The 23,442-nt window shown below is 36.8% G+C and overlaps 1 protein-coding gene across 1 annotated transcript; it reads right to left on the bottom strand.

The window, feature by feature from the left end:
• Nucleotides 1-958: 958 nt before the first annotated feature.
• Nucleotides 959-19,099, bottom strand: LOC106952235 (gamma-enolase). The gene is made up of 13 exons (XM_015040231.1): nucleotides 18,994-19,099; nucleotides 11,044-11,129; nucleotides 10,681-10,776; nucleotides 9,963-10,021; nucleotides 9,032-9,101; nucleotides 7,827-7,960; nucleotides 7,624-7,715; nucleotides 7,402-7,532; nucleotides 7,114-7,311; nucleotides 6,824-7,025; nucleotides 4,397-4,505; nucleotides 4,090-4,148; nucleotides 959-1,905 (listed from the first exon to the last, which is right to left on the bottom strand). The coding sequence occupies exons 2-13, from the start codon at nucleotides 11,126-11,128 to the stop codon at nucleotides 1,836-1,838; spliced, it is 1,305 nt and encodes a 434-aa protein (XP_014895717.1). The 5' UTR covers nucleotide 11,129; nucleotides 18,994-19,099; the 3' UTR covers nucleotides 959-1,835.
• Nucleotides 19,100-23,442: the final 4,343 nt, after the last annotated feature.

The raw sequence follows: 23,442 nt of genomic DNA, 5'->3' as shown, positions 1-23,442 counted from the left end.
TGTTAAGTAGCCTTTCAGTCTGCAGGACTCATCAGTGTCCTGTTCTGACACATTTATATTTACGTTTTGTCTCGCTACAAGTGAATAACCTCTGTAAACTCTCAAGAAGGTAAAATCATGTTTATGTCTCACATTGGTAGTTTTTAGTATGAGCAAATTTGTTGCTTTTTGCAGCAATCCTCAAAATTCTTGTCTCCCATTTCTCCAGTCCCACACATTGAGCAGATTTTTTTCATATTTTGACAGATTTTCAAAAGGCATACCTACACAGCAGACCCTCACTAGTATTTTGCCTGTTCTAATGACTGTGAAGATAGCAGCGGGGGTTCTTGTATTAACAGCTGTAAATCAAACTGAGCCCACATGAGTAGGAGTGCAAATTAATCTGTCAACACCTTTACTGCCTTTAGATCGGCCCAACGGGAAATTTTAGAGACGTTGCGTTTTCAGAACCACTGCAGTTCTGTGAACGTTTGAACCCTGGAAGCAAACATGAAGAACAGGAACTGGAATAGAGCAGGAAAGCAGAGCCTTGTGGAGCTCCTCAAAGTACGCTGCAAGCTATCTGCGACTTGAGTGTAAGATTTTGCAACATTTTTAATTAACTACTGTAGCAATTGTATATGCATTTTTATATATGCTTATGTATTTAGATCTTATAATTTTCCTCCACAAAAACTCTGAGATAACTGGAGTGATCACAGAACAACTACTGGGATTTTAATTTACTTGTAGCCTTCAACATATTCCTTTAGTTCTCAAATGATATTTTTAAGTCACATATGTAATATGTAATCATAATACATCCAGTAGGTGTTATAAAAATCAACTTAGGGAGAAAAATTCAGATAAGTGCAAACACAGAGAGAGTAGAAACTGATTGAAATCTTAGAACATAATCTTTATTTCACATATTTTCACATTATTTTAATTGACAAGCGTTCCTTTATTGTTTTAATTTTTTTTTATTTTCATTGCTCTTTCTTCTTTTTTTGACACAGCTATTCTATGGACAAACAAGGGACGGGGGAACCAAAAGGGTCAAAGGTTCTCGGGTTTTAAGGATTTTCTTTTTTCTTTCAGGACAGAAGCAGGACTTCAGGCATGAAGGACAAATAATCAGATTCACACAAGGTTGAGAAGAAAACCAGAACAGTTAAAACTGAGACACAGACACAACGAGAAGGAGAGTAAAATATAGAGAGAGGAAAAAGGGAGGAGGATAGAGCTGGGAAGAGTGCAGGTTCTTGAGTGTCCAGGTGAGAGAGAGACACAGCTGAGAGAGTGTGTGTGTGTGTGTTTTGGTGTTGGAGTGCTCTTTATTGTTTTATTGTTGCTTTCACTCAGTTCCTACATCTGCATCATCCTCGTTTGGTCTTAAAAGTTTGACTTTTTCATCTCTTTCAGTTGCGTGCTTCAGACTATATTATTCTACAGAATTTCTACTTTTTCATCTCTGGTTTTTTACAACAATAATTGTTATCTTTGCAGGCCTGCCTCCTGGGTGTACATGAACTATTCCTACAGTAACAGTGCATGTCTGGCTTATAGATTCTAGGGTTTTCTTTAAAGTATTCCCCTGCATGTGCATTTTCAGGTGTTGCGACTGTGTGCATGTGTGTCTGTGTGTCTACAAACGGCATCACCTCCCTTCTTTTAAGTCTAGTGCATAATTGATTCATTTCTTTTGCTTAGCTCTTTTGCAATTGTATTTTTCCTGAATTTGAGTGATCGTTCTTTGTACATGGCTCATTCCTTGTTAGTCGTTTGTGTCAGTTTGCGTGGGCATTTTGCGTGCGTTGAGTGTGTGAGTCATTCTCGTCTGTCAGCTGGTTTCACAGGACGCTTGGGTTCCTGAAGTTATGGCCGGCGAAGCGAGCCTGGTCGCCCAGCTCCTCCTCGATCCTGAAAAAAACAGAGGCACAAGTCTGTGTGTTACAATTTTTTTCTATTTTGATGAATGAAAGGGGTCTTTTATGCAAAATTCATATTTTGCATGTTTTTGTACTTCCATTTGGGTCTGTGCTGCTTCTAAAATCAACCACTGTCCTTAAAAAACCCTCCAATCCGACTTATGGCAATGAGTGAGTTCATGTTTTTTTTGGTGTCTGAAAAATGACCAGTTTCAAAAGACTTCTGAATGTTAAGTCACAATCAGTAGCCACTACCTGTCACCTAACAATCCAAGTGAAGCCCAACCTGTCACCTAGCAACCCAAGTGAAGCCCAGCCTGTCACCTTGTCATCTGATTTTACCGCATTATGCACTGTACAATGGCTGCTGGAAAACTCGAGTATTTTGAAACCATTTGCTACATTCTTCTTGGTTGTGCAGAAGGTTCTACTTTGCTTTTCAAAAAAGTGCTTTTAAATAATTGTGCACATGTTTGCAGCCATTTTCACATGCGTGTAAATGTTGAGTTGTGGGTCATGTCCAGCAACAGTTTATTTGGAGTTAAAGTGACAAGAGGCAGTAAAACAGCTCATTCTGAAAGGAGCTTAAAATAGGCAGAACTGAAAAGAATGAAATCTCATTATCCAAGAATGATTTTGTCTGTAAAATTTAATGAATATATTTTGTGTAGCCATAAGCTTATCCTAACCTTTCAAAAATATTCTGATATTTATATTTTTTAACTTCATTACCAATCAAAAACAGACAATTTAAATACCTGATGATAAGGAGACTGAGAGTTCATGTCATCAAACATACCTGAGAATCCCAAATTTTTCATTTGCCATCAAACAGGGTAAGACAGTAGAGGTAAACCAAACAGAGTGACAAGAGAATCAAAAAAAAAAAAAGATGCACCTTAGTTAAGAAAAGTCACAACAAGCTTCTGCAGTCAAAGTTCTGAGAATATCCTTATAATTTAAAGTTCAAGATGCCAAACAATCAAAAAAAATATCCACCATACACTGGGCATAAGTCACATAGTTCCATCTCTTGTTAACGCTTGAAAAACTGCAAGCATTTGTATTTTTGCTGATAAGTCAAAAAATGCTTTTTTCGGAATATCTTACAACCAACCTGTAAGTGTGTAAAAACTGCTGCTAGTTGCTATGGAGATTTTGTGACCCACAAAGATGAGCGTTTTATTGTTTCTTCCTTCACCTTACCAGCCCAGCGTTATCTGCCACATTTCCAGTCCCATAACTCCCATTTAGTAATTGCTCTTACTGTGAAAGTTGTCTTGTTTAGGAAACTTTATATTTATTTGTTGTAATTTCCTGGCTCATGATGATCAAGGCAGATCTTGGTTGCCTAAATGACATGTTCTCTTATTGTTGCAGTTATTTGGTGGAAGAAAAATAAATATTGTTTTTTTAACATTTCATGATATTGACATGAGTTTGATTTAGACAAGTCAAACTTTTCACCAGCGTTTTCTTGCTCAACTGCACAGATTAGCATTTCTACCTGGTTAATACCACTCTAAGTCTTTCCAGCCTCCACCTCTCCCATGTGCTTCCACAGCAACCCAATGAGATTAAATCGCTGAGCCGATCCCTCCTCCTCCTACTGTCCCTGCTCCTTCCAGCCGCTGACTGGTTCGGATGCATGGGGTGACACCAGCGATGCCGTCGACTGTCACGTCAATTAGCTCGGACTCTAAGTACTAAAATAGAGCAGGCACCTAAGGAGAAGTGGCTCTGCAGAGCTGCTGCTGTGCCTGATTTGATTTAGGCTGAAAGGTGACTTAGAACTGCAGGATTGCTGAAAAAAAGTTTAGGCATAATAGAATAAAAACTGAAAAATGTGTTGAAACTGATAGCTCTGCATATGGCAACTTTCCATACAATTAATCTATTTTCTCACCCATCTAGAATTATTATTTATATCTTTGTGGGTGAGGTTTGACATCTTCAAAGAAAAAAATTATTACATTTTGTTTCCCAATCAAGACACAAAAAATTTGACTTTTTCCAAGAAGGCCATTGGAGAACTGTTATTGTGTGACACTAAGTTCAGTCCCACTGTCAAAGAACATTGACACTAAATGATAACAGCTCAAATTATGGTCAGTAAAGCCTTATGGGACACCTAAAATGTGTGAATGGTAGAGTTGAGCCTCTGCAACCTACTGACCTCATGAGCTGGTTGTATTTAGCAAGTCGCTCAGATCTGCAAGGGGCGCCAGTCTTAATCTGCAATAGAGAAAGAAGTTCGGTAAGTTATGGACACACCAAAATAAGGTGTAAATAAAGCTGGATAAGACCAAATTAAACCTTTGGTGAGTCAGAGACGGAGATTTAAATGCACAGATTGAAAAAGCTGCAGTTTATCAAGTCACTGCACAAACCTGTCGATTTATTACTCTGCTTTGAGTTAGCCTAGCAGTGTGTTATTTTGTCAGATTTACACAAATACTTTGTTAGAGCAGAGAAGTCCTCACCTGTCCAGTACAGAGTCCTACCACCAGGTCGGCGATAAAGGTGTCCTCTGTCTCCCCTGAGCGATGGCTGACCATCACTCCCCAGCCATTGGCCTGAGCCAGCTTGCATCTGAAAGGAAGAGCCAATAGTTTACATCACAACCTAATTTTCATGGTAATAAATACTGTGGCATCTCAACATTTGAGCAGGTTGTGCTACTGCGCCCTGCAGCATGTCATTTACTCTCAAAGTAGTGTGCAGGTACTATTCAAACAAGGGAACATCAGGAGTTACTTGGGACATTTTAGTTAAAAAAAAAAAAAAAGAAAGAAACATGTTCTGTTTTGCGATCTTAAAAAGAAGCATGAACTTCTACAAAATAAAAAAGAGAGCTAAGAATAATTTAAGCATTCTTAACATATATTTTACTCCCTCGATATAAATTCTGCAGCATAGGTGCTAAAACCTATAGTGAAACTTTCTTAACTTTCTAAATATAAAGGAATTAAAAATCTGTTGACTTGTATTTCCTTTTCTAAAAGCAAACAAAACAACTCTTATATCAAAAAAGACTAAATCCAGTCTTCTATGTTATCCATGTATTCAATATGAAAATCTCTTAAATGTAAAAGTTTGCACTTGACACACATATATTATTTATATGACCCCTGACTTTAGTGCAATTGTTGTTTCACCGTTGAAATATTTCATTGCCTTCATGTAAAATAGTGAGAAATTCAAAGTCTTCAGCACACAAAATTCATCTTTTCTCTCCCCTCATAACTGCAGTATTGCATATATTACCCTCTTTAATTGGGCGAGTGCATTAATCACATTATGATTCATTTGTAGCCGCAGGTCATCTGACAAGTTAACAACATAAAAATTAAGACGTCCTCTGAAGCTCCAGGCTTCTCAGGATTTCCACTCTGCCAGCTGAGCCATTAAATATATCAGATTAATGATGCAGGGCGATTTTTTTAGGAGATGGAGCCAATACATCACTAATAGTGTCATTGGCTCTGTTTGTCATTTAATCTTCCTCACACCCTCTTCTCTCCTGCTGCTGGACTCAATGATTGATAGTTTCATAAGGCTGAGTGACGTTATGTCAGGCCTCAGATTAATGACACACACAGTCAGAGGAAGAGTGCATGCTACTGTTTGAAGGCGGTTAAAATGAAACAAAGAAAACATCAATCCCACCTTGAGGAATAATTTAAATGAGCAGAAAATAAATGCTTTAATTATGTTTGTGTTTCTGATTTCTCATTATTATCACAAGATTGGCACTGCTGACGGCGACCTGACTAACTGAGTATGTTTGCAGGACTGATTGATGAGACGACACAGAAACCTTTATGACTCAACAAGGACGGAGCCTCCATAAGGTGCTTCTGTTTGTTCCTTTTCATTTCACAGAAGAGTGAGTTCAGGTTGCATGTCTCAAGTCTATTTGCATAAATACTGCATAAAAGTATTCAAATTAAAAGGCAGATCTGGGATCTTTACGATTGCTCTGCAGCAATAAAATGTATATTTATGCTTGACTTTTTACACATTATTACCAACAGACCCACAAATTTGTCCAAATCTGTCTAGTACATTACTTGAAATCTAAATATTGGCTAATTATTGAGTCCTTGAAGCCTTACACAAACTAAAAAGTAACAAATACATACATAACCATGTCCTAATGCAGTGTTTTCCAACCCAGATCCTTAAGACGTAGTCCTGCATGTTTTTGATGTTTCTCTCCTTTTGCACACCTGATTCAGATAACTGCAGTTCAGCAAAAGCCTGCTAATTACCCATCAATTAAACTTGTTTATTTCATTAGAGCAGCTATGACAAGTGCAGCAAACCTGCAAGCATTCAATAAATCAATGGCTAAGAAACATCTGTTTTCATTCTGCACATAAAACAGAGTGTCATGATCTTTAGGTGTTTGGGTTTTGGTTTACATACACAACATGGTTTTATTCAGTTCATTCATGTGTGTTTTTTTTTTTTCTTTTTTGTGTTCTTCTGTCTGTGCATTTCGGCTTGTCCTCGTTTGTTCGTATTAGACTTTTTCCCTTTTGGTTTGTAGGTCCTTCTGTGTCTTGTTCAGCTCTAACTTGGAACAGCTGTTGCCAATCCCCCTGATTAAGCTCACCTGAATCCCATAAATCTCCACCATCACCTCAGTAGATAAGCTGACATGTTTTCATTGTTGGCTCCATCTGTTACATATTGTTGGTCCAGTCTTTGCTTTTATGCCCCCTTTTAAAAGCCGCAATATAAAAACACAAAAGTCTTACGAATTAAATACGGTAAATATTTGTAGATTCTGTTACTTTCCTACGAATTGAAGAAAAAGTTACTCTATGAAGAGATATTTCACCACTCTCCACAAAGAAAAACAACAAGAAAACAGTTAAATAATTTTTAAAAAGCAGACGTACGCCTGTATAGCTTCGGTGACGGAGCCGATCTGGTTGACTTTGAGCAGCAGGCAGTTGCAGGCTCGCTCCTCGGCAGCTTTCTCTATCCTTTTTGGGTTGGTCACAGTCAAGTCGTCTCCAACAACCTGAATCCCCACCTGGGCCGTCAGACGGGACCAGGCCTCCCAGTCATCCTGGTCAAACGGATCCTCGATGGAGACCACTGGGAGGAAACGGGGAGAGATGATTTAGTCTGTAAAGAAAACAAAAAAGGATTTTGTATTTTATTTATCAAACAGAAAGCGCTGCACCTGGGTAATTATTGACAAAGCTTTGGTAGATGTCAGCCAGCTCTTCTCCGCTGATGTGTCGGGATGAATCCGGAGGGGATTTGAAGTCCAGATCGTACTTCCCCTCACGGTAAAACTCAGAGGCAGCCACGTCCATCCCGACTACGACCTTATCGGTGAAGCCTGCTTTCTCAATGGCAGTCTGCAGCAAGTCCAGGGCTGAGAATCGAATGAGACATTATAAAAACATCAAGACACTAATGCTTAAAAGCAGAATGACCTTATTTTCAACTACATTTCCATCCTCACCTTCACTGTTCTCCAGGATGTTTGGAGCAAATCCCCCTTCATCTCCAACGTTAATAGCATCCTGGCCATATTTCTCATGAATCACGCCCTTCAGTGTGTGGTAGAGCTCGGATCCTATCCTCAGGGCCTCCCTGAAAACCAAACCACAGGAACAGGAAGATGAAAACATTCTGATAGACAACAAACCAAAATGGATGACAAAAAGCAAAGCGCATTTCTTACTTGAAAGACTCGGCCCCAACAGGCAGAACCATGAACTCCTGCATGGCAAGTTTGTTTCCTGCATGAGATCCTCCATTTATCACATTAAAGGCCTGACAGGACAAAAGACAAAATGGCTTTTAAAATCAAGTTAAATTAACATTTTAAGTTGAAATACTTTCATCCGACTGTTGTAGACACTGTATAGTGTGATTGAGACCTACAGGAACCGGCAGCACAAGCTCGGTGTTTCCAGCTAAGTCGGCTATGTGGCGGTACAAAGGGACGTCCTTCTCTGCTGCACCGGCTTTACAGATGGCGAGGGATACTCCCAAAATGGCATTGGCTCCAAACTTAGCTGTTTGACAAGCCAGGTGATTGGAAAAGACAGGAGTAAGTATCAAAACGTCTTGCAAAACTTTACTTTTGAAAGAATAACAATGTTAAGTTTACATCTTTCTACTTTTAATACGTCATATATTGTCAGATATTTCAGGCATAAGAACTTTTGCTAATTTATATTTTTAGGCTTTCATGTTGTTTTGACATTGGAACAGATTTTTGTTTTGGGGGAGCACAAAAGGTTTTATTTTTTAAAAATATGGCACAAAATGGAATATTTAGTATTGAGGATGTGAGTTAGCAGTTTAGATTAACAGCTGCTAACGGTTAAGTCAGCTACTAATGAGAAAATTAATTTTTATTTGTTATTATGTGTCTTTTATTATACAACTGTTCTGTAGAAGTTGACAAAACAAGGCTTGGGATTTAAACGTGAATTTTTTCTGAATAAAATTGATTTGGTTTAAAGTTTAAAAACTGAAAGTTAATGTCTATTCGCTGTTTCTATGAATCGTAACTGACTAACAAGACAATGGTGCCTGAATTTATATTTTAAAAAGCATAAATATGTTTGCTTACATTTTTGTAACTTAGGATATAATAAAGGCAAAGTAATCAGAAATATAATTATTTATCCGGTAAAGTTAGCTTTTGGTATTTATTGCTATCGTAGAACTTAAATAAGCTAAATCCTTCTCTGTCATTCTCTGCCAATTATTTCCCACTGATTAATTTTGTCAGGTTTATTGTACCTACTAATATTAATTTTTTCCTACAGCCCATTTTCATGGCTGTTGGCTGTGCTTCCAGAAATGATTACTTGTCCTGTTAGGAAGATGAAATTAATCCAGAGTGCATTTATTCATCAAACATGTGAGTTGGTGTTCTCCGAGCCAAAGCAATCTATTCTGTCTTGTTGCCGTCTGTATTTATGCAGCTTATTGCTCTGCAAAGGACTCTGTGACAAATGAGCCTTTGGTGCAAACAGTTTTTAAAATATGTGCGAGCTGCTGAACATGAGAGAGTTCCAGCTGGCTGGTACAAGCTGATGGTGTGGTATAAGTCATCCTGTCGTGTTTTGACTCACATTTGTTTTCTGTGCCATCCATTTCAATCATCGTGTTGTCCAACTGCTCCTGCTCCACCACACTGATGCCCTGCAGACAGCAAAGGAAACTTTGTCAACAAAACTGCATCTCAAAGTTATAGACTTTACAAGCCACTCCCTCTGCACAGTTGTTGCTTAAATTAGTTCAATTTTTTTTTAGGTAATTCAGAACTTTATGTGGGATTTAAACCGAAACCACTTTAATCTGTTAAAAATCACCTATTTGTTTTTTGTTTTTTGTTTTTTTATTACTTTTTATTCTTAACTTGGCTGAATTGTTAAACTTTTGACTTGTTTGTACTTTTCCCATATTGTAAATAATTCCAATACTGGACTGCATCCAAATGTGCATGAATTTGATATGTTTGTGTTTTGGCAAAAAATTGGAAGTAGTATTACGTTTTTAAGTTAATGCTATGTAAATGCATTAAATTTACTTCACTTAGTAATGAAGCAGGTTAAGAGCCTAAAACTTTGTAAGAATGAGGAAATAGAACAAGTTTTTATGTGAAGGAAATTATTCATTTTGCATTACTTCTGGTATCAAAAATGTACCGAAATCACAATTCCTCTAACTCTAATGATATCATTATCTTCAATTTTGCAGCACAGTTGCCATTCTTTACTGTCACTGTTCTCCATTCTTACTCTCTTCACTCAGTTCATCCAGTTGTCTCCAATGTAAGACCCATACATTTTCAATCATTACCTCCTCAAAAGTTTAAATGTTCTTCAAAGAGGAAATTATTACATTTCCAAAAACTATCTTTGACATACCCATAATTTCTAAGAAATGTGTCAGTTGCCTTCACATTGGATCATATGTTTCTACATTTGAACCTTGAGAGCTTTAGGTTCGCTGTGAATGAATATTATTTCTACTGAGTATAAAAATGTTTTGATGGCTTACAGAGGCTATGAGGGCTGGCGCCAGAGTATCATTGATGTGTCCAACTGCCTTCAAAACACCTACAGCACAAAATGGAGAAAAAAAGATTTTTACAGAATAATAATAAGGGAAAATCAAGAAATTAATGTTGGGATAAATAAAGTGGAACACAGACTCTTCACATCAGTTTAAAGCCAATTTTTGTGAGGAACCCAAAGCAGAAGAATCTTGAAATTATCTTGCTCAGTCAAACACAAAACAACGATTTTCTGAAGACAATTCAAACTGAAAAAGTGTCGTTTTGTTTGTTTGTTTTTTGTTGGTTTTTTTATATGATATGGACAAATACTACTTTTTATTTTCTAGTAAAGTCACTAGAACTAAATTTTTTAAATGATTGGAGACTTTATGGAGACTGTGGAAAGACAAAAGAAATGCATTTATAAAACTTCAATTAAAGAGTAGAATTAATTAAGCAATAATTTTCATTGTATGAAAGAAAATAACTTTGACTAAAACAATTATCACAATGCTCTATTTACATTAACATTAAATGCTAATATAGTTTTCTTCCAATGATGTAAAAACACAGAATTCAAAATTCCAACACATATGAGATACAAGGTCTCTGCTGAAGCTTTACGAATTTCTTAAATCTGAATGTTGAATTACTTTATGCAGCTCTAAGTTTTTGTTGACAGTAATTAAATATAGATGCCCAGCTGATTTGTCTTGTTACCTTTTCCCTTGAAACGGCTTTTATCGCCATCTCGGAGCTCCAGAGCCTCGTAGATCCCTGTGGAAGCCCCACTGGGCACTGCAGCCCTGAATAGACCTGAGAAACAGATGAAAAAATGCCTTTAAAATGATTAAATGTTATGGAAAATGCTCAAATCAATAGGCATATCAGACAGAAAATAAATATTCGGTACAGCCTCTCCTCTGAATACCCATAATCTTGAGAATGTCCTTGTATCTTTTCCCAAACTTCAAGCATTTATTGATATTTTATTTTAGTCACTTTGTCATAGTTGAATTGATTATGCTGTTGGCAACTAAATCAGATACATTATTTTCATTTTGTTTCTCAAAGTCAAAGAACCTTTTTCTGTGCGAAGATCCACTTCCACAGTGGGGTTTCCCCTGGAGTCCAGGATCTCCCTGGCAACGATGCTGACGATCGACATCCTGAGGGTCAAACAGAGCAAAAGAGACTGACTGGCGTTATCAGTCATAAACGGACTGTAACTCAAGGCAGTAAAAATTATTTCAAATGAATGCAAACAAGTAAAAACTGCAGCTGTAAAAGAAAGTTGTGGCATTTTGACCACATGCATGAGGCAGATCAGATACTGAAACATTAGTGTGATAAATCAAGAAAGACTGATCTTCTTTGTCAAGCTATGTTTTGAAGTTTGAGTAGAATTATCTATGTATTTATTTATTTAATATTTTGTTTCTGTAATAAGTCAACGGATTTGTTTTGTGTGTTGTTTGGGAAATGTAACAGATTACGACCATATGAATTTACAGCTTGCAGTTTTTTATTTAAAAGCAAATGAATTTGGTACATGAACTGAATGTCTGTGAGAATTCAATATAGCAATGTTCTACATTGAATCAATAATACATTTAACAGTAATTACAGTTAAAAATATGCATCATAAAAGCATCTAAATTGTTTTTAGTGATACGTTATCCTTATAATGGTCTGCATAATTTCAAGAAACACAGAACACGGCATACAGTATCTTTACGTTTATGCTGAACCTGTTTACTTCTTCAGCTTTTTGCATCCCAGGAGAGAGATCTTGGAAACTCTTGCAGCACAAATGCATTCTAGATGCATCATGTGGTGCCAGTCTACACCCTTGGAAAAACAGCTCAGCCACTAGAGCTTTCATCTAAATAGGTCACAGCATCAGTGCACATCTCTCTCAAAAATCCAACAAAATCTTCATGCAAGACTTGCAATATAGTGCAATGCAATACAATTTAAAGCCAGACCATTCATCAGTGTTTGCTGTTTATGCATATTTTATCCAAGACTTTTCTTGATTTAGATCTTTAATGCACTTAGCCAGTTCTGTTTGCAGCAGAAAAGGTTTATTTTTAGCAACGTGACAACAGAGCTCAGCATAGTAAATGAAAAAGATTTTACTGTAAATATTTTTCAGAAGAGAAGATAGTTTAAAAAATAGAAAGAAAAAGAAATCAAAGGACAAAACTTGATGTTAGCTAGCTAATGTAGCTTTCTTGGAGCGACAGGACAATGACAGAAAGTTGTGTCATTGAGTAGAATCCAAGATGGCTGTCTTGGATTGCACAAACTAGAGCAAGTTGCAGAAAACAGTGCAAGAAAAATTGTACAATCTACTTGTGCACATGTTGTTCTACCATTTGAATCCTTAAAATGAAGATAAATATTTCCCTATTGGCTCTGTTAGGAGCCAAAAGGGTGCCCTTCTAGGGTGCGACAGCATTACTAGATCAGAGCGCTAACTTCTGAGTCAAATCGAACATAACAGTTTTTTTTTTTTTTTTCTGTTGAGAGATGAGAGAGAACACTTGAGAAAATTGAAGAAGTTAGATTGACCTCCTAGCTGGCCTTTTCTTTCTCTGCTTTCGTCCAGAATCACTTCTTGTCACTTTACCTACAATTCTAACATTCACTTTAAAGTATAACATGAAAGGAGCAGCTTCTGTGTGACAGACTGAACTGCCTTACATATCAGGATTAAAAATGCATTAATTCTCTTTGATGATGCTTTTTAATTTTTTTGTACTGCCATGAAATTCTTAGCCTACAAAAACCTGCTATATTAATGGAACCTGTACCTTCAATGCCATTTCTCTTTGATTATCTGTGCTCTCCTCCGTGGGTGTTTGCCCATTGATATTCCAAACACGTAGAACTGTAACTGCGGCAATATGTCAAAAAAGTCCTTTTATGCTGCTCTTGTCCCTCTTTGCTGTATGAATACTTTATCGATCTGTGAGCTAAATTTGGCTGGTAGCTTGCAGAAGCCTGGCACCGAAGCTGTACTTTTCAATTGCACCGACAGAAAGATGGAGAATCAAAAACATGGTCCAATCCTTTTCTCTTTTCACTCATACGTCTTCTCATTTTGGCCAAACAATCAAATATTTGACCATAAAATATTCCTGACACTTTCCATGTGGTCAACTAAATATTTAAGTTTATCCTAAAAGTGTCCATTTGCTGGCTTGGGTTCTCTCTGGACATACTAGCTAATTTCCTTTCATCAAAATAAGTTTGGATCAAATGGCAGAAACTTGGACACGATGTAATGAGATGCAATTTTTTCATAACTGACAATTAAAAGCAAACTCCCGACCTTAACTCTTCAAATAGGACAAATATATGCTCAAAATAAACTCTAATTTGGTTCACATTATTAATATCTTAATGTAGCAATACGGAATCTTGCTTTAGTTTTCTTTAATCTTTTATGACTCAATATACTTTTATTTTTATGATCAAATAGGCAATTTTTAGAATACTTTTTGGATCACCTGAAAAATATTAAAGCATTTTTTTTAACTTGTACATTTTTGCATGAGCCAAATCTAGAATTTATGTTTTGAAGCACATTGTTATTTTCCTTAATCAGCTTAAATTCAAGCAAAAACTTCCTGATAATATTAAACTCTATTTAATGTGATTGTATTGCTCATTCCTACTTATTTCACATATAAAACCTTTCTCTGGTAACATTAATTTGTTCACCCTAACAAAGTGCCTCTTGCCCTCTCAACTATCCACTTTATTGAAGTCTTTAAAGCACTTAAATAAATTTAACTCCAGTTTTAAAATCTCTTCTAAAGCTTTCTGCTGACGGTTAAGTGCAGTCATGACAGCCTAAAAATTCTTTCTCATTCACCTACTGTAAGTCACAGCGCTTGAACAGGTCAGGGAAATGAGTGAAAAGTGTAAATGGTGCTCAGCTGAAGAAAAAGGCAGAGAAGGTGCCTTCAGAATCCGCTTGGTCAGGAGTGAAAGTAATTGATGTGTGGGTGGATTTTCTCTACAGGCAATCATTAATTTTATGGATACTGGTTCTCTGTTCGTTTTCGGTGATCCTCTGAGGCCCCACCCTGCCGTATTGCAGAGTCTTCCCAAACAGTTCCACCTAAGGGTGGAGCAGCACTGCATGAGATATCAACAAAGAGACTTTGCATTTCCTAATAAATGATCTGCTTGATTAATAACTTTCAGATGGCGATAAACACCAAAAAAACCAAAGGCTCAGCTGAACAACTTTCATATATTTAAATTGTGCAGAAATTGCTCATAAGTGTGTTTTCATCTTGTTTACTTACATTTATTACCTCTTCTTTTGCATGCAATTTAAGTATAACATGCATCTAAATGAAGTTTAAACTCTACGCTCTGAAGAATGCATAATTCCACTGGTACTGAGTCAGTCATGCATGCATTAACATCTCTGGCATCCTGCTGCAATTTGCACCATCTAATATACATGAACACATGTTCTCTCCTCCTAATCTGTCATAATTCTCAATGAGGTTATTGCCTAATCAATCTTATCTCAGTCTTTTTTCCATCCTTCTTTCTTTCTCCTTTTTTTCCACATCCCCCCTGTGTCTCTCACTCTTTGCTGTTTGTACACGTTGCTGTGTGTTACGTAAGCTCTACAGCAGCAGCAGCAGCAGCAGAGAGGGAGGGAGGACACTCACGAACGCATCAAACCACACCTAACAGAGACTGCAGTGCTCAGCAGAAAAGATACCAGCACTGATCGGATGGAGAAAAAAACTCCATGTAGCCCAACACAAGTGGGTGAAGCAGGGATGGAGTGATACGGAGGTGATTAGTTCAAATAAATAAGGGGAGGATAGGAATAGCAACAATATCTATCTGCAAGGAAGACTTAGTAAAAGAGGCAAAGATATTGTAGACGTGGTTAAAATAATACTACTAGTATCAAGTACAACAACAATAAAAAGAACAATGTAATTATGTTTCAATTGACAGCAAAGATGCAGGTAGTTCACACCAAACTCTGACCCCACCTCCTGAATTTCACTGTAAAAACAAAGATTTAAGATCTTCTTTTGATCTGTTACAGTCTGGTGTTTGCTTAAGCCTCTGTTTCAGACATCAGTCACCTCTGATGTCTGCAAGATATTTTTCGGCACACAAGTGCCACAAATAAGAGATTTCTTAATTTGTTTGACCAACTTTTTGAACCCCAAAGATGGTTTGGATTAAATCAGATTTTGACATAAGACTAAGATCCAATCTTGCAGTACAATCCAATCTGAACTGTATAACAGTACAGTCAAATTAGGTTGCTCATGTAATGTTGATACATAAAGGTACATCTAACGAAGCCCAGCCAATTGCATCAAGTGACCAACTTTGCAGCAATTGCTTGTTACCTCCGAGCAAGCAAGTGGCGACAACTCCGTTTTATTAACATTAAACAACCTCTAGACAAACCAGGCTCAGTACTGTGTGAGCATTCACCTGACATGAGCAACTGGCTGTTGAAATGATGAATGTGCTCAAGGATATTAATTAAATAATCATAATTTGTTAGATTTTACCAAATCTGTATCATAAGATGGTTTATTTTTTTGGTTCATTTCTAATAGAGTAATAATCTCCATTCATCTTTTTCCAAACATCTTTTATTTCACTTTAAAAGATAAAGTATTGTGCAGTATTGTTAAAAGCCAGCAAAGAAAATGATTGGGTATTTTGCTATGTATTTAAAAAGAGCGACAGGGTTCAGACATCTCAGCCCCACAGCTATTCAATTTATTCAAGTCTTTTAAGATGTTCAGATTAACAGCTGGTTAATATTAACTGGAACAATTTAATAAAGAGTAATGCAATAAAACACAAGTGGAGAATGCATGAAGACCATTTGATCAAATAAAACAAACGCAAAGCTGTGCTGAATTCTTGATTGGTTCACATTTTATTACATCACTTCCTACTTAAATGTTTTATGTTTTGTGGTTTCTTCCAGAAAAAATGCAGAACATCTAGCTTTTCAATTCAAAATAGTAATTAATCAATGTTGTACTTGTCAAGACCAGGAGCATGTGGGAAATGAGACAGCTAAAATAAAAAATTTGGATGCAGGGGATTAAAAAAATCAGCAGGAAATGAGTGCTGAAACATGGCTTTGTCAAAACGAAAGGAAGAGTTTCCCTGGGAATGGGAATGGCCAGCAGGAAGGAGAGAGGGAGGGAGGGAATGACGAAGGACAAAATAGAGAGGAAGAGGAAATGAGCCAGAGTGAGGCAGAAATGGAAGGATCACAAGAAGAACAAAGACATGGATAAATAATTAAATGACCATATATGGCTGGAGAAGAGTGGAGAGATGGAGGAATGTAGAGAGGGAGAGGAGAAGAAAATGGGCAACAGAACTGTGGCATATGGCACATGAACACACATGCACAAACACACAACTATGTACGTATATATATTGACATAAATAGATGTAAGGGGTTTTATTTATACTACTAAATACTATAATTAGTACTATTTCTATATCTGACTGTCACAAATGAAGATAAACATGAAGACTGGCTAAGGAAAATAATCATCTGTATTCATCGTTTTAAGACTTATTATGGTCACCAGAATGTCACTAATGATTCAATTAAACAATTTTTAACATGATTATTGTCCTAGCTGAGTAAATTAACATTAATCATAGGTTCTACTTTCTTACATGATTTCTACTTGATAAAATCTAAATTTAGAATATATTTTCTGTTCATTATTACTATTTAATGAAGCGGTTTTACACAGGCTGTGTTTTCCAGATGTGTCAATAACTATGAACAGGTCTCTACCTGCTTTTTACAAAACAGTTCGGTCATCAGCAGAAGGTAAAAATATAAATTTCTCAAACCCGATGCCAGTAATGCTTGTTTTCATCCAACAAATTTATGTCACTAAGGACTAATTTGTTGAAATAAAAAAAAACAGATGGTGCATCTCTGCAACCAGCTGCGATTTAGCTGTGGTAGAGAAGAGGCAAAGCCCAAATCATATCAGTAAACTAACTGCAGTCATGTGGAAATAACATAGAAGAACCAGAGAAACATGATAAAAATCTACAATTTTTCATGCTACATGACTGAAGAAACAGTTGTTTACTACGGTTAGCTATAATAGAGCTAAACTTTCCAGATGTCATCCAGATCAGTGTGCATTAGCTAAGCATTTTCAAAATGGTTTGTTTATTGAACAGCAGGCCATAATTTTGATGTATAACATTAGAAAAATGTACTGAACCCACAGACCATTGTTGACATAGTTTATATGTCTGACTGCCTTGAAAACAAGATCACACATTTTACTAGCTCCCAAGCTGGATCAAAGTAAAGGAATAGTTCACTGTTTTTTAAAACATCTGATCATGTCTGCTCAGATCTATAATCTACACAATGACCAAACTTGAAGAACAGATATTTCTGCACCAACCTGTGCTGATGTTTTCCCCCTTCTGATTACTGATGCTTTAAAATACGGTTTTGACTGAAACACTTTTCTGCATTTGTGAAATAAAAAATCAAATACATGCAGAGTCATATTTTTCTCAAACATATTCCTAGAGTCCATATCTACATACTTTACAGGTAAAGTTACCAGATTCCCTATGATTCTGCTTTTTAAATTGTACTCTCAAAGGTAATATTAGTAAAACTAGTAGTACTTAAAATATTGTGTTATTTATTAAAATATAAAGCTATAAAAACAAACATAACCCAGTGTGAAAAAGATTCAAGTGTTTATAAGTAGCAACAAGGTTTTTTTCTTCTACTCTTCTTTTTAGCCACATAGGAGGATCTTAAAGGTATTGAATCCACAGCAAATTTACTGAGCTTTGACTAGGTCACTCAAAAATCTTAATTTTAATTAATATAGAGAAATTTTCCTTCAAGATTTTCTGCTCAAGAGCAACATTTATCATTAAATGGGCCCACTAGTGTTTCTCTAGCATTTAGTGTATATGTCTAGACATATTTTTCCTTATCACACTAAAAATATCGCAAGTTCACATTATAACCATCTAATGTTAATTTGTCTTTATGGGTTTGGCTACCTTTTCCAAAATCAGGCATGTTGTCATAAACATATTGACCAAGTAACTTTTGGTAGCTTTTCCTGAATCTATTGATGATCTTTAGGAAGTGTTTCAATACAACCAAGCATATTTCTCTGAGACTCAGACATGCCTATACTCTCATGTATTCCTGCCCCATCTTCAAACACAATTAGAAACCAGAGACCTGGGCATTATTGACTGCAGGATCCCATCTCATTCACACACACACACTGCAGGCAAGAATCACATGAGCAAACACCAGCCATTTTCCAAAAAGTCAGAGGATATTCAGGTCAGTCTTCCTGTGAGCTACATTACCACCTTCTAACACACACATACACACATGAATGCGTTAGTCCTCACACACTTTATTTCTGCTGCCACAACACTCATAAACAAATCATCCCTCTTCAACCACAAGGACACACATTAACACCAAAAAACTGCATACCACATAAACACACATACACACATTTCTGTGCGGCTTACATGAAAAGAGAACATCTGAACACACACTTGACAGCAAAATACATAGTAGCGCAAAAATGCACACACACTTATTGTTTTCTTCTACCTTTCTCTCCTATCAGACACATTCAAGCATACTGAGAGCTCAAACTGACACACAGACACACACTGTGCACATACGTGGAGGCTCACACATGTACACTCTCATGTCTCTCTCTGCACCCACAAAATTCACTTGACAGCCATTTTCCAAACATGCATGAAGCTGCAACACACACACAGACACGCAGTGACACCTCAAATATCTCACAACACACACACACGCATGCATTTCTTTGAATTATGTCTGCTTTACGCAGCATGAAGCCCACATCAAAACTAAAAAGGAATAAATAGCGATGGAGAATGACAAAACCCAATAGAGCAGAGGATGAGAAAAAAAAACAGCGAAAATCCTGCCTTTACCTGCCACCCGTGAGTGTGTGAGTGTGTGTGTGTGTTCTGCCTTGCACGGCAATGGAGAAAATACTGGAGAGGCTGAGCGATGAGAGAGAGAGAGAGAGAGAGAGAGGAGGAAAACAGGAGGGGAGGAGGAGGGGGTGAGATGTGTGACAGAGGGGGGGGAGGGGAGATGACTCAGAAGGGAGATGGAGAGAAGAAGATGAGTGTTAATTAAAAAAGGAGAAGATGGACCAAGGGTTTGGATGAAAGGATAAGGACAGGGTGCAGAGGCTCGATGTCCGACAGTGGTGGTAAAAATAGATGATGGGTGGACAGCTTCTTGTCTCCCAGTGTCTCAGTGTCTTTCTCTACTGCTGTAGTGGGGTTCAGTCTCTATGCATGCGGTTATATAATCCATCTTCTCCACCATGCTCAGACATGATGATCCTCTGTATGAATACGTTTCTGCTGCCCTGAGAATGAATTAGAGAAATTTTACTTCCTATTGTGAAGGTGAAGGTCAGAGTAAAGGTTGATTTTTCAGTGTCGCTGCATCAACTCCAAAATCATAAAAAACAACATCTCCTCTCCTTGTGTTGGTGGATGCGCAGCTGCAACCTTTTATTTATAAAACTAACCCATTTTTCATCCAGGTGGTCATAGTGTGAGAGCTCAAAAATATGGGAGAAACAAGATGCAAATATGCAAATTTTTTATCATTGTGATTTTAAGAGTGAATATATATGTCTTCCTCTTCTGGAATAAAATAATAAATACAGTTATTTTCATCACTGTATGGTTTTATTAAGCCATCCAGAAGTCTTACTTTGCGTTTCTCATAATTAGGTGAATGCTTCACAGTAATTTAATGTTTCTTTTGCAAAAAATATAATCCAGAACCCACTTTCAGTACTTTGCGTCTCTAAACTTAAATAACAGGTGGAAGGCTTGAACTACTGCATGCTAGATACAGCTACAATGCATATATTTACAAGTTATAAGTCTATGCAAAAAATAACATGTTTATTCATCTTTTAGTATTTGTTTTCATTCCTTTTTGATTATGAACCCAGAATAATCTCTAAGCTCATCTGAGAACATCCCAGGAAAAATACCTTCTTTCACTTTCATGCAACGCCGGCTTTCAAAGCCAGCCCAATGCGTTAGCAAACATAGCTCCTCCTAAAAATAAACTTCAGGCCAGATGGCAGCCTCCAGAAGTTGTGGACTCTATAAGGAATGTCTCAGTATTTAAATATGACTGAACTGTTTATGGATTTCAAACTTGAAATTGTTTAGAATAATAAAATGTAATATATATGGAAAGAACTGATCCGCATACACAGCTGCATACATATGAAACTCTGCACCAGACTTTTGGGAAGACCTTCATTTTGATGTGACACTGAGCTAAAATGACTGCCAGGCGACAAAACTCTGCATTACAAAAAACTGTTTATTAGTCAATAAATACCTAAACCTAACCCTACCCTATGTCAATAAAAGTCAAATAATGATCCCTAAAGTGCATTTGTGTTTGTTTCTTTGTTAGAAAGACTGCATCTTGGTAATAATTTAGAAATACTTTGCTTCAGACAGTGAAGTCTCAGTTATCGTCACTGTTGGACAAAAACTTTGTTTCTTCATTTAGTCAGTTTTGTTGTCTTGTGAAAATCAACTGTATCACTCTTCACATCTTTCTGTGGTTTCATTAACACATTTAACATGAAAAATATCAAAAAGAGCAGCTGGCTCTCAAATGGTATGAATGCTCATTTCACTTCCACTCACTCTTCACTTTATTAGAAACACTTTACTAATATCTAGGTTGTTGTGTTGTTCTCTGAACTGTTTCATGTAGGATAGATTCAACATGTGGCAGAGATTCCTCAGATTTTGGCTCATATTGACACTAACAGAGCACAACAGCCACAGATTTAGATCTGATCAGATCACTGAGGAGAATCTTCTTTTGTACTGAGATCTAGCAGCTGCCCAAGCTGGGCTAGGGTTAGGTCCTTTGACATTTGACTTCTATAAATACTTTTTGTACATAGGTCACTGAATATATTCTCTTTTTAGGACTATTCTCTAATAAAGTAGAAGAATATTCAGACCAGATCATCTGACAGAAGCAAACATATCATGTTAAAACTCTTTTAAATTGTCCTAACTCCTCATTTTGAACTTCAGTAAAGTATCTCCACCATGTCTAAAAACAATGAGATGTTTTTATTGCAACAAGCAGCTGTACAGGTCTACCCAATGAACTGGCCTGATTATGTTTAATTCCTGTGAGATCATAAGTGGAAATTAAATGTATTTATTGCCATATTTGCAGCTCATGTCACAATTACAACAATTGTTTGGTTATTTTGCAAAAATGTCTTTAAATTTACAGCAGTAACTTTAATTTAAAGTACAGAAATTTAAAATTATTTGTTTGCTACAGCTAATGTGTCCTTGCTGTTCTAAAAACAGACTGGTGAAGTTGTTAATGCTGACTGCAGGGTGATACTGATACACAATGACAGAGCAAAAGGGTGAAACCAGTATGTTCTTGGTGTGTATGGATGGGTTTATCTCCTAACTGTATGCCTTTTTGTTCACCTGTGTATTTTTGTGACAATGCAAGTGTGTAAGTGTGCCAATCGTGGTACGTTCTTATGTGTAGGCATACATGCGTGTGAGTGTGCAAGAGTGTGAGATAATCTGTAATTAAATTCCTGAGTTTAATGGGATTATCTAAGGGAGACAATCAGCACTGTGTCCTTGACATCCATCCCCTGGTTAGCCACAGCCAAGCAGCTGACAGACACACACACAGATATTTGGGGGGAAAGAGAAAGAAACAGAGAGAGGAAATAAGATAAAGTAGGAAGAAGCAACAAAGTAAAAAAAAAAAAAGATCAAATTACTAGAGATCAAAAGAGCACAATGAAAACCTTGTGAAGATATGAGAACAAAGGCCTTCCAGGGTGAGGGTAATAAACAAGTGACTTGCATTGTAATTATCTCATTTTCTGTTGCGTTACACCGAAGGTCGACTGGCCTTCCTCTCAGCAAGGTTCCCCTCCACCTACAGCACAAACTGACAACCAGGTCAACCAACACAAATGAACAAAAGAATTAGGTTACTTTGACAATATTTCACACATCATGGCTATTTTCTAATCTGGAAGATTGTTTTATTCATGGTTATTTGTTGTTTTCCCAATCCTGTTAGTAGTTTTCACATATATCTATATTTCAGGTCATTTTCATGTATAGACAGGCGCCTCCTTTGAATACCTCAGATTCTCGTCTTTTTGTCTTTCAGATTATTTGGTTCTTTTGAAATATTTAGACAAAGACCTTCAGCCAGCATCTAGAGGAGCAGTTCACAGATTCAGCTCCTTTATCGTCCTGACTACAATAAAAAAATAAATATTGTCTAATCGTTCTTTTTTTTAAAAAAAAATTCCCAATTGTTTGGAATGCAATGTGAAATTTTTTTTGTGTGAAAATTATATGTTTTATTTTTGATGCATCCATTCCAGTGGACAATGGAATGTCATGCAATTGAAACTATATTTTGAAGCTGAACATTAAATTCTAAGGGAAAATACCAAACAGTTAATGAAACTTTTAAATCACTGCTTATACTGTTTGCAAACTCAAAAAAGTAAACAGGAGCACTTTGAATGAAACTCTAATCCCTATTTTGTGCATTTATACTGGGGTACTGTGCAGCTGCAGGACTTTTCCATTTTACTTTTTTACTGTCACATAGTTGTTATGATAAGTAATTGTGGCAATTATTATTGTTTTTACACCTAAGAGCAACCAATTATTTCAAAAGCTCAAATAATACCTGAGTTATGACTCCATCGCCCAGAGGAGTTGAAAATGAAGCTTCATGGATGAAGAGCAGAACCAAAGTGCAGAGAGCAAAGAACATTCAAACCAGCTCATCCATTGATCATAACGGGTAAGATAGCCCATATATCCTCTTCCAAATCCCAACATCTCACTGCCTGGCTTTCTAAACACACAGGCAGACAGAGACTTAAAGAGGTGTGGCAAAAGCAAAGGAGGTGGATTCTGAGTGCTTGCCAACAATTGATGGTTTCATGAAGGAAATGCTACTCTAGAATATTATTTCTGCTGCCTGGAAATTGAGCTGTTTCAGTCATGAGATTCATATTGTGACAGTCTGCTGTCAGAGGCCTTTTCAGATTCACGGCAAAACTGACTGCTACTGGATGTCCTTCTTGCCCATAGACATCACCATTCACTATGACTCTGTAGTTATGGTTGATTTGAGTTAAAACATTTAATGTACCTTTGAGATAAATTGACAGTTTTTGAACTGAACTTTAGTTGAATTGATTTTTATTCCATATGGGCTTTGAATGCTTTTAGATTCATGAGAATTGGAGAATGAGACTATAGAGGAAGATATCTGTGTTTCCCTCCTGGTTCCGTTACCCT

This window comes from Poecilia latipinna, unplaced genomic scaffold (assembly GCF_001443285.1).
Source record: "Poecilia latipinna isolate Pla-1442-1.1 unplaced genomic scaffold, P_latipinna-1.0 Scaffold500, whole genome shotgun sequence".
NCBI classification, from domain to species: Eukaryota; Metazoa; Chordata; class Actinopteri; order Cyprinodontiformes; family Poeciliidae; genus Poecilia; species Poecilia latipinna.
Note: the sequence above shows the minus strand (reverse complement) of the source record. Positions and strands in the feature narration are given on the sequence as shown.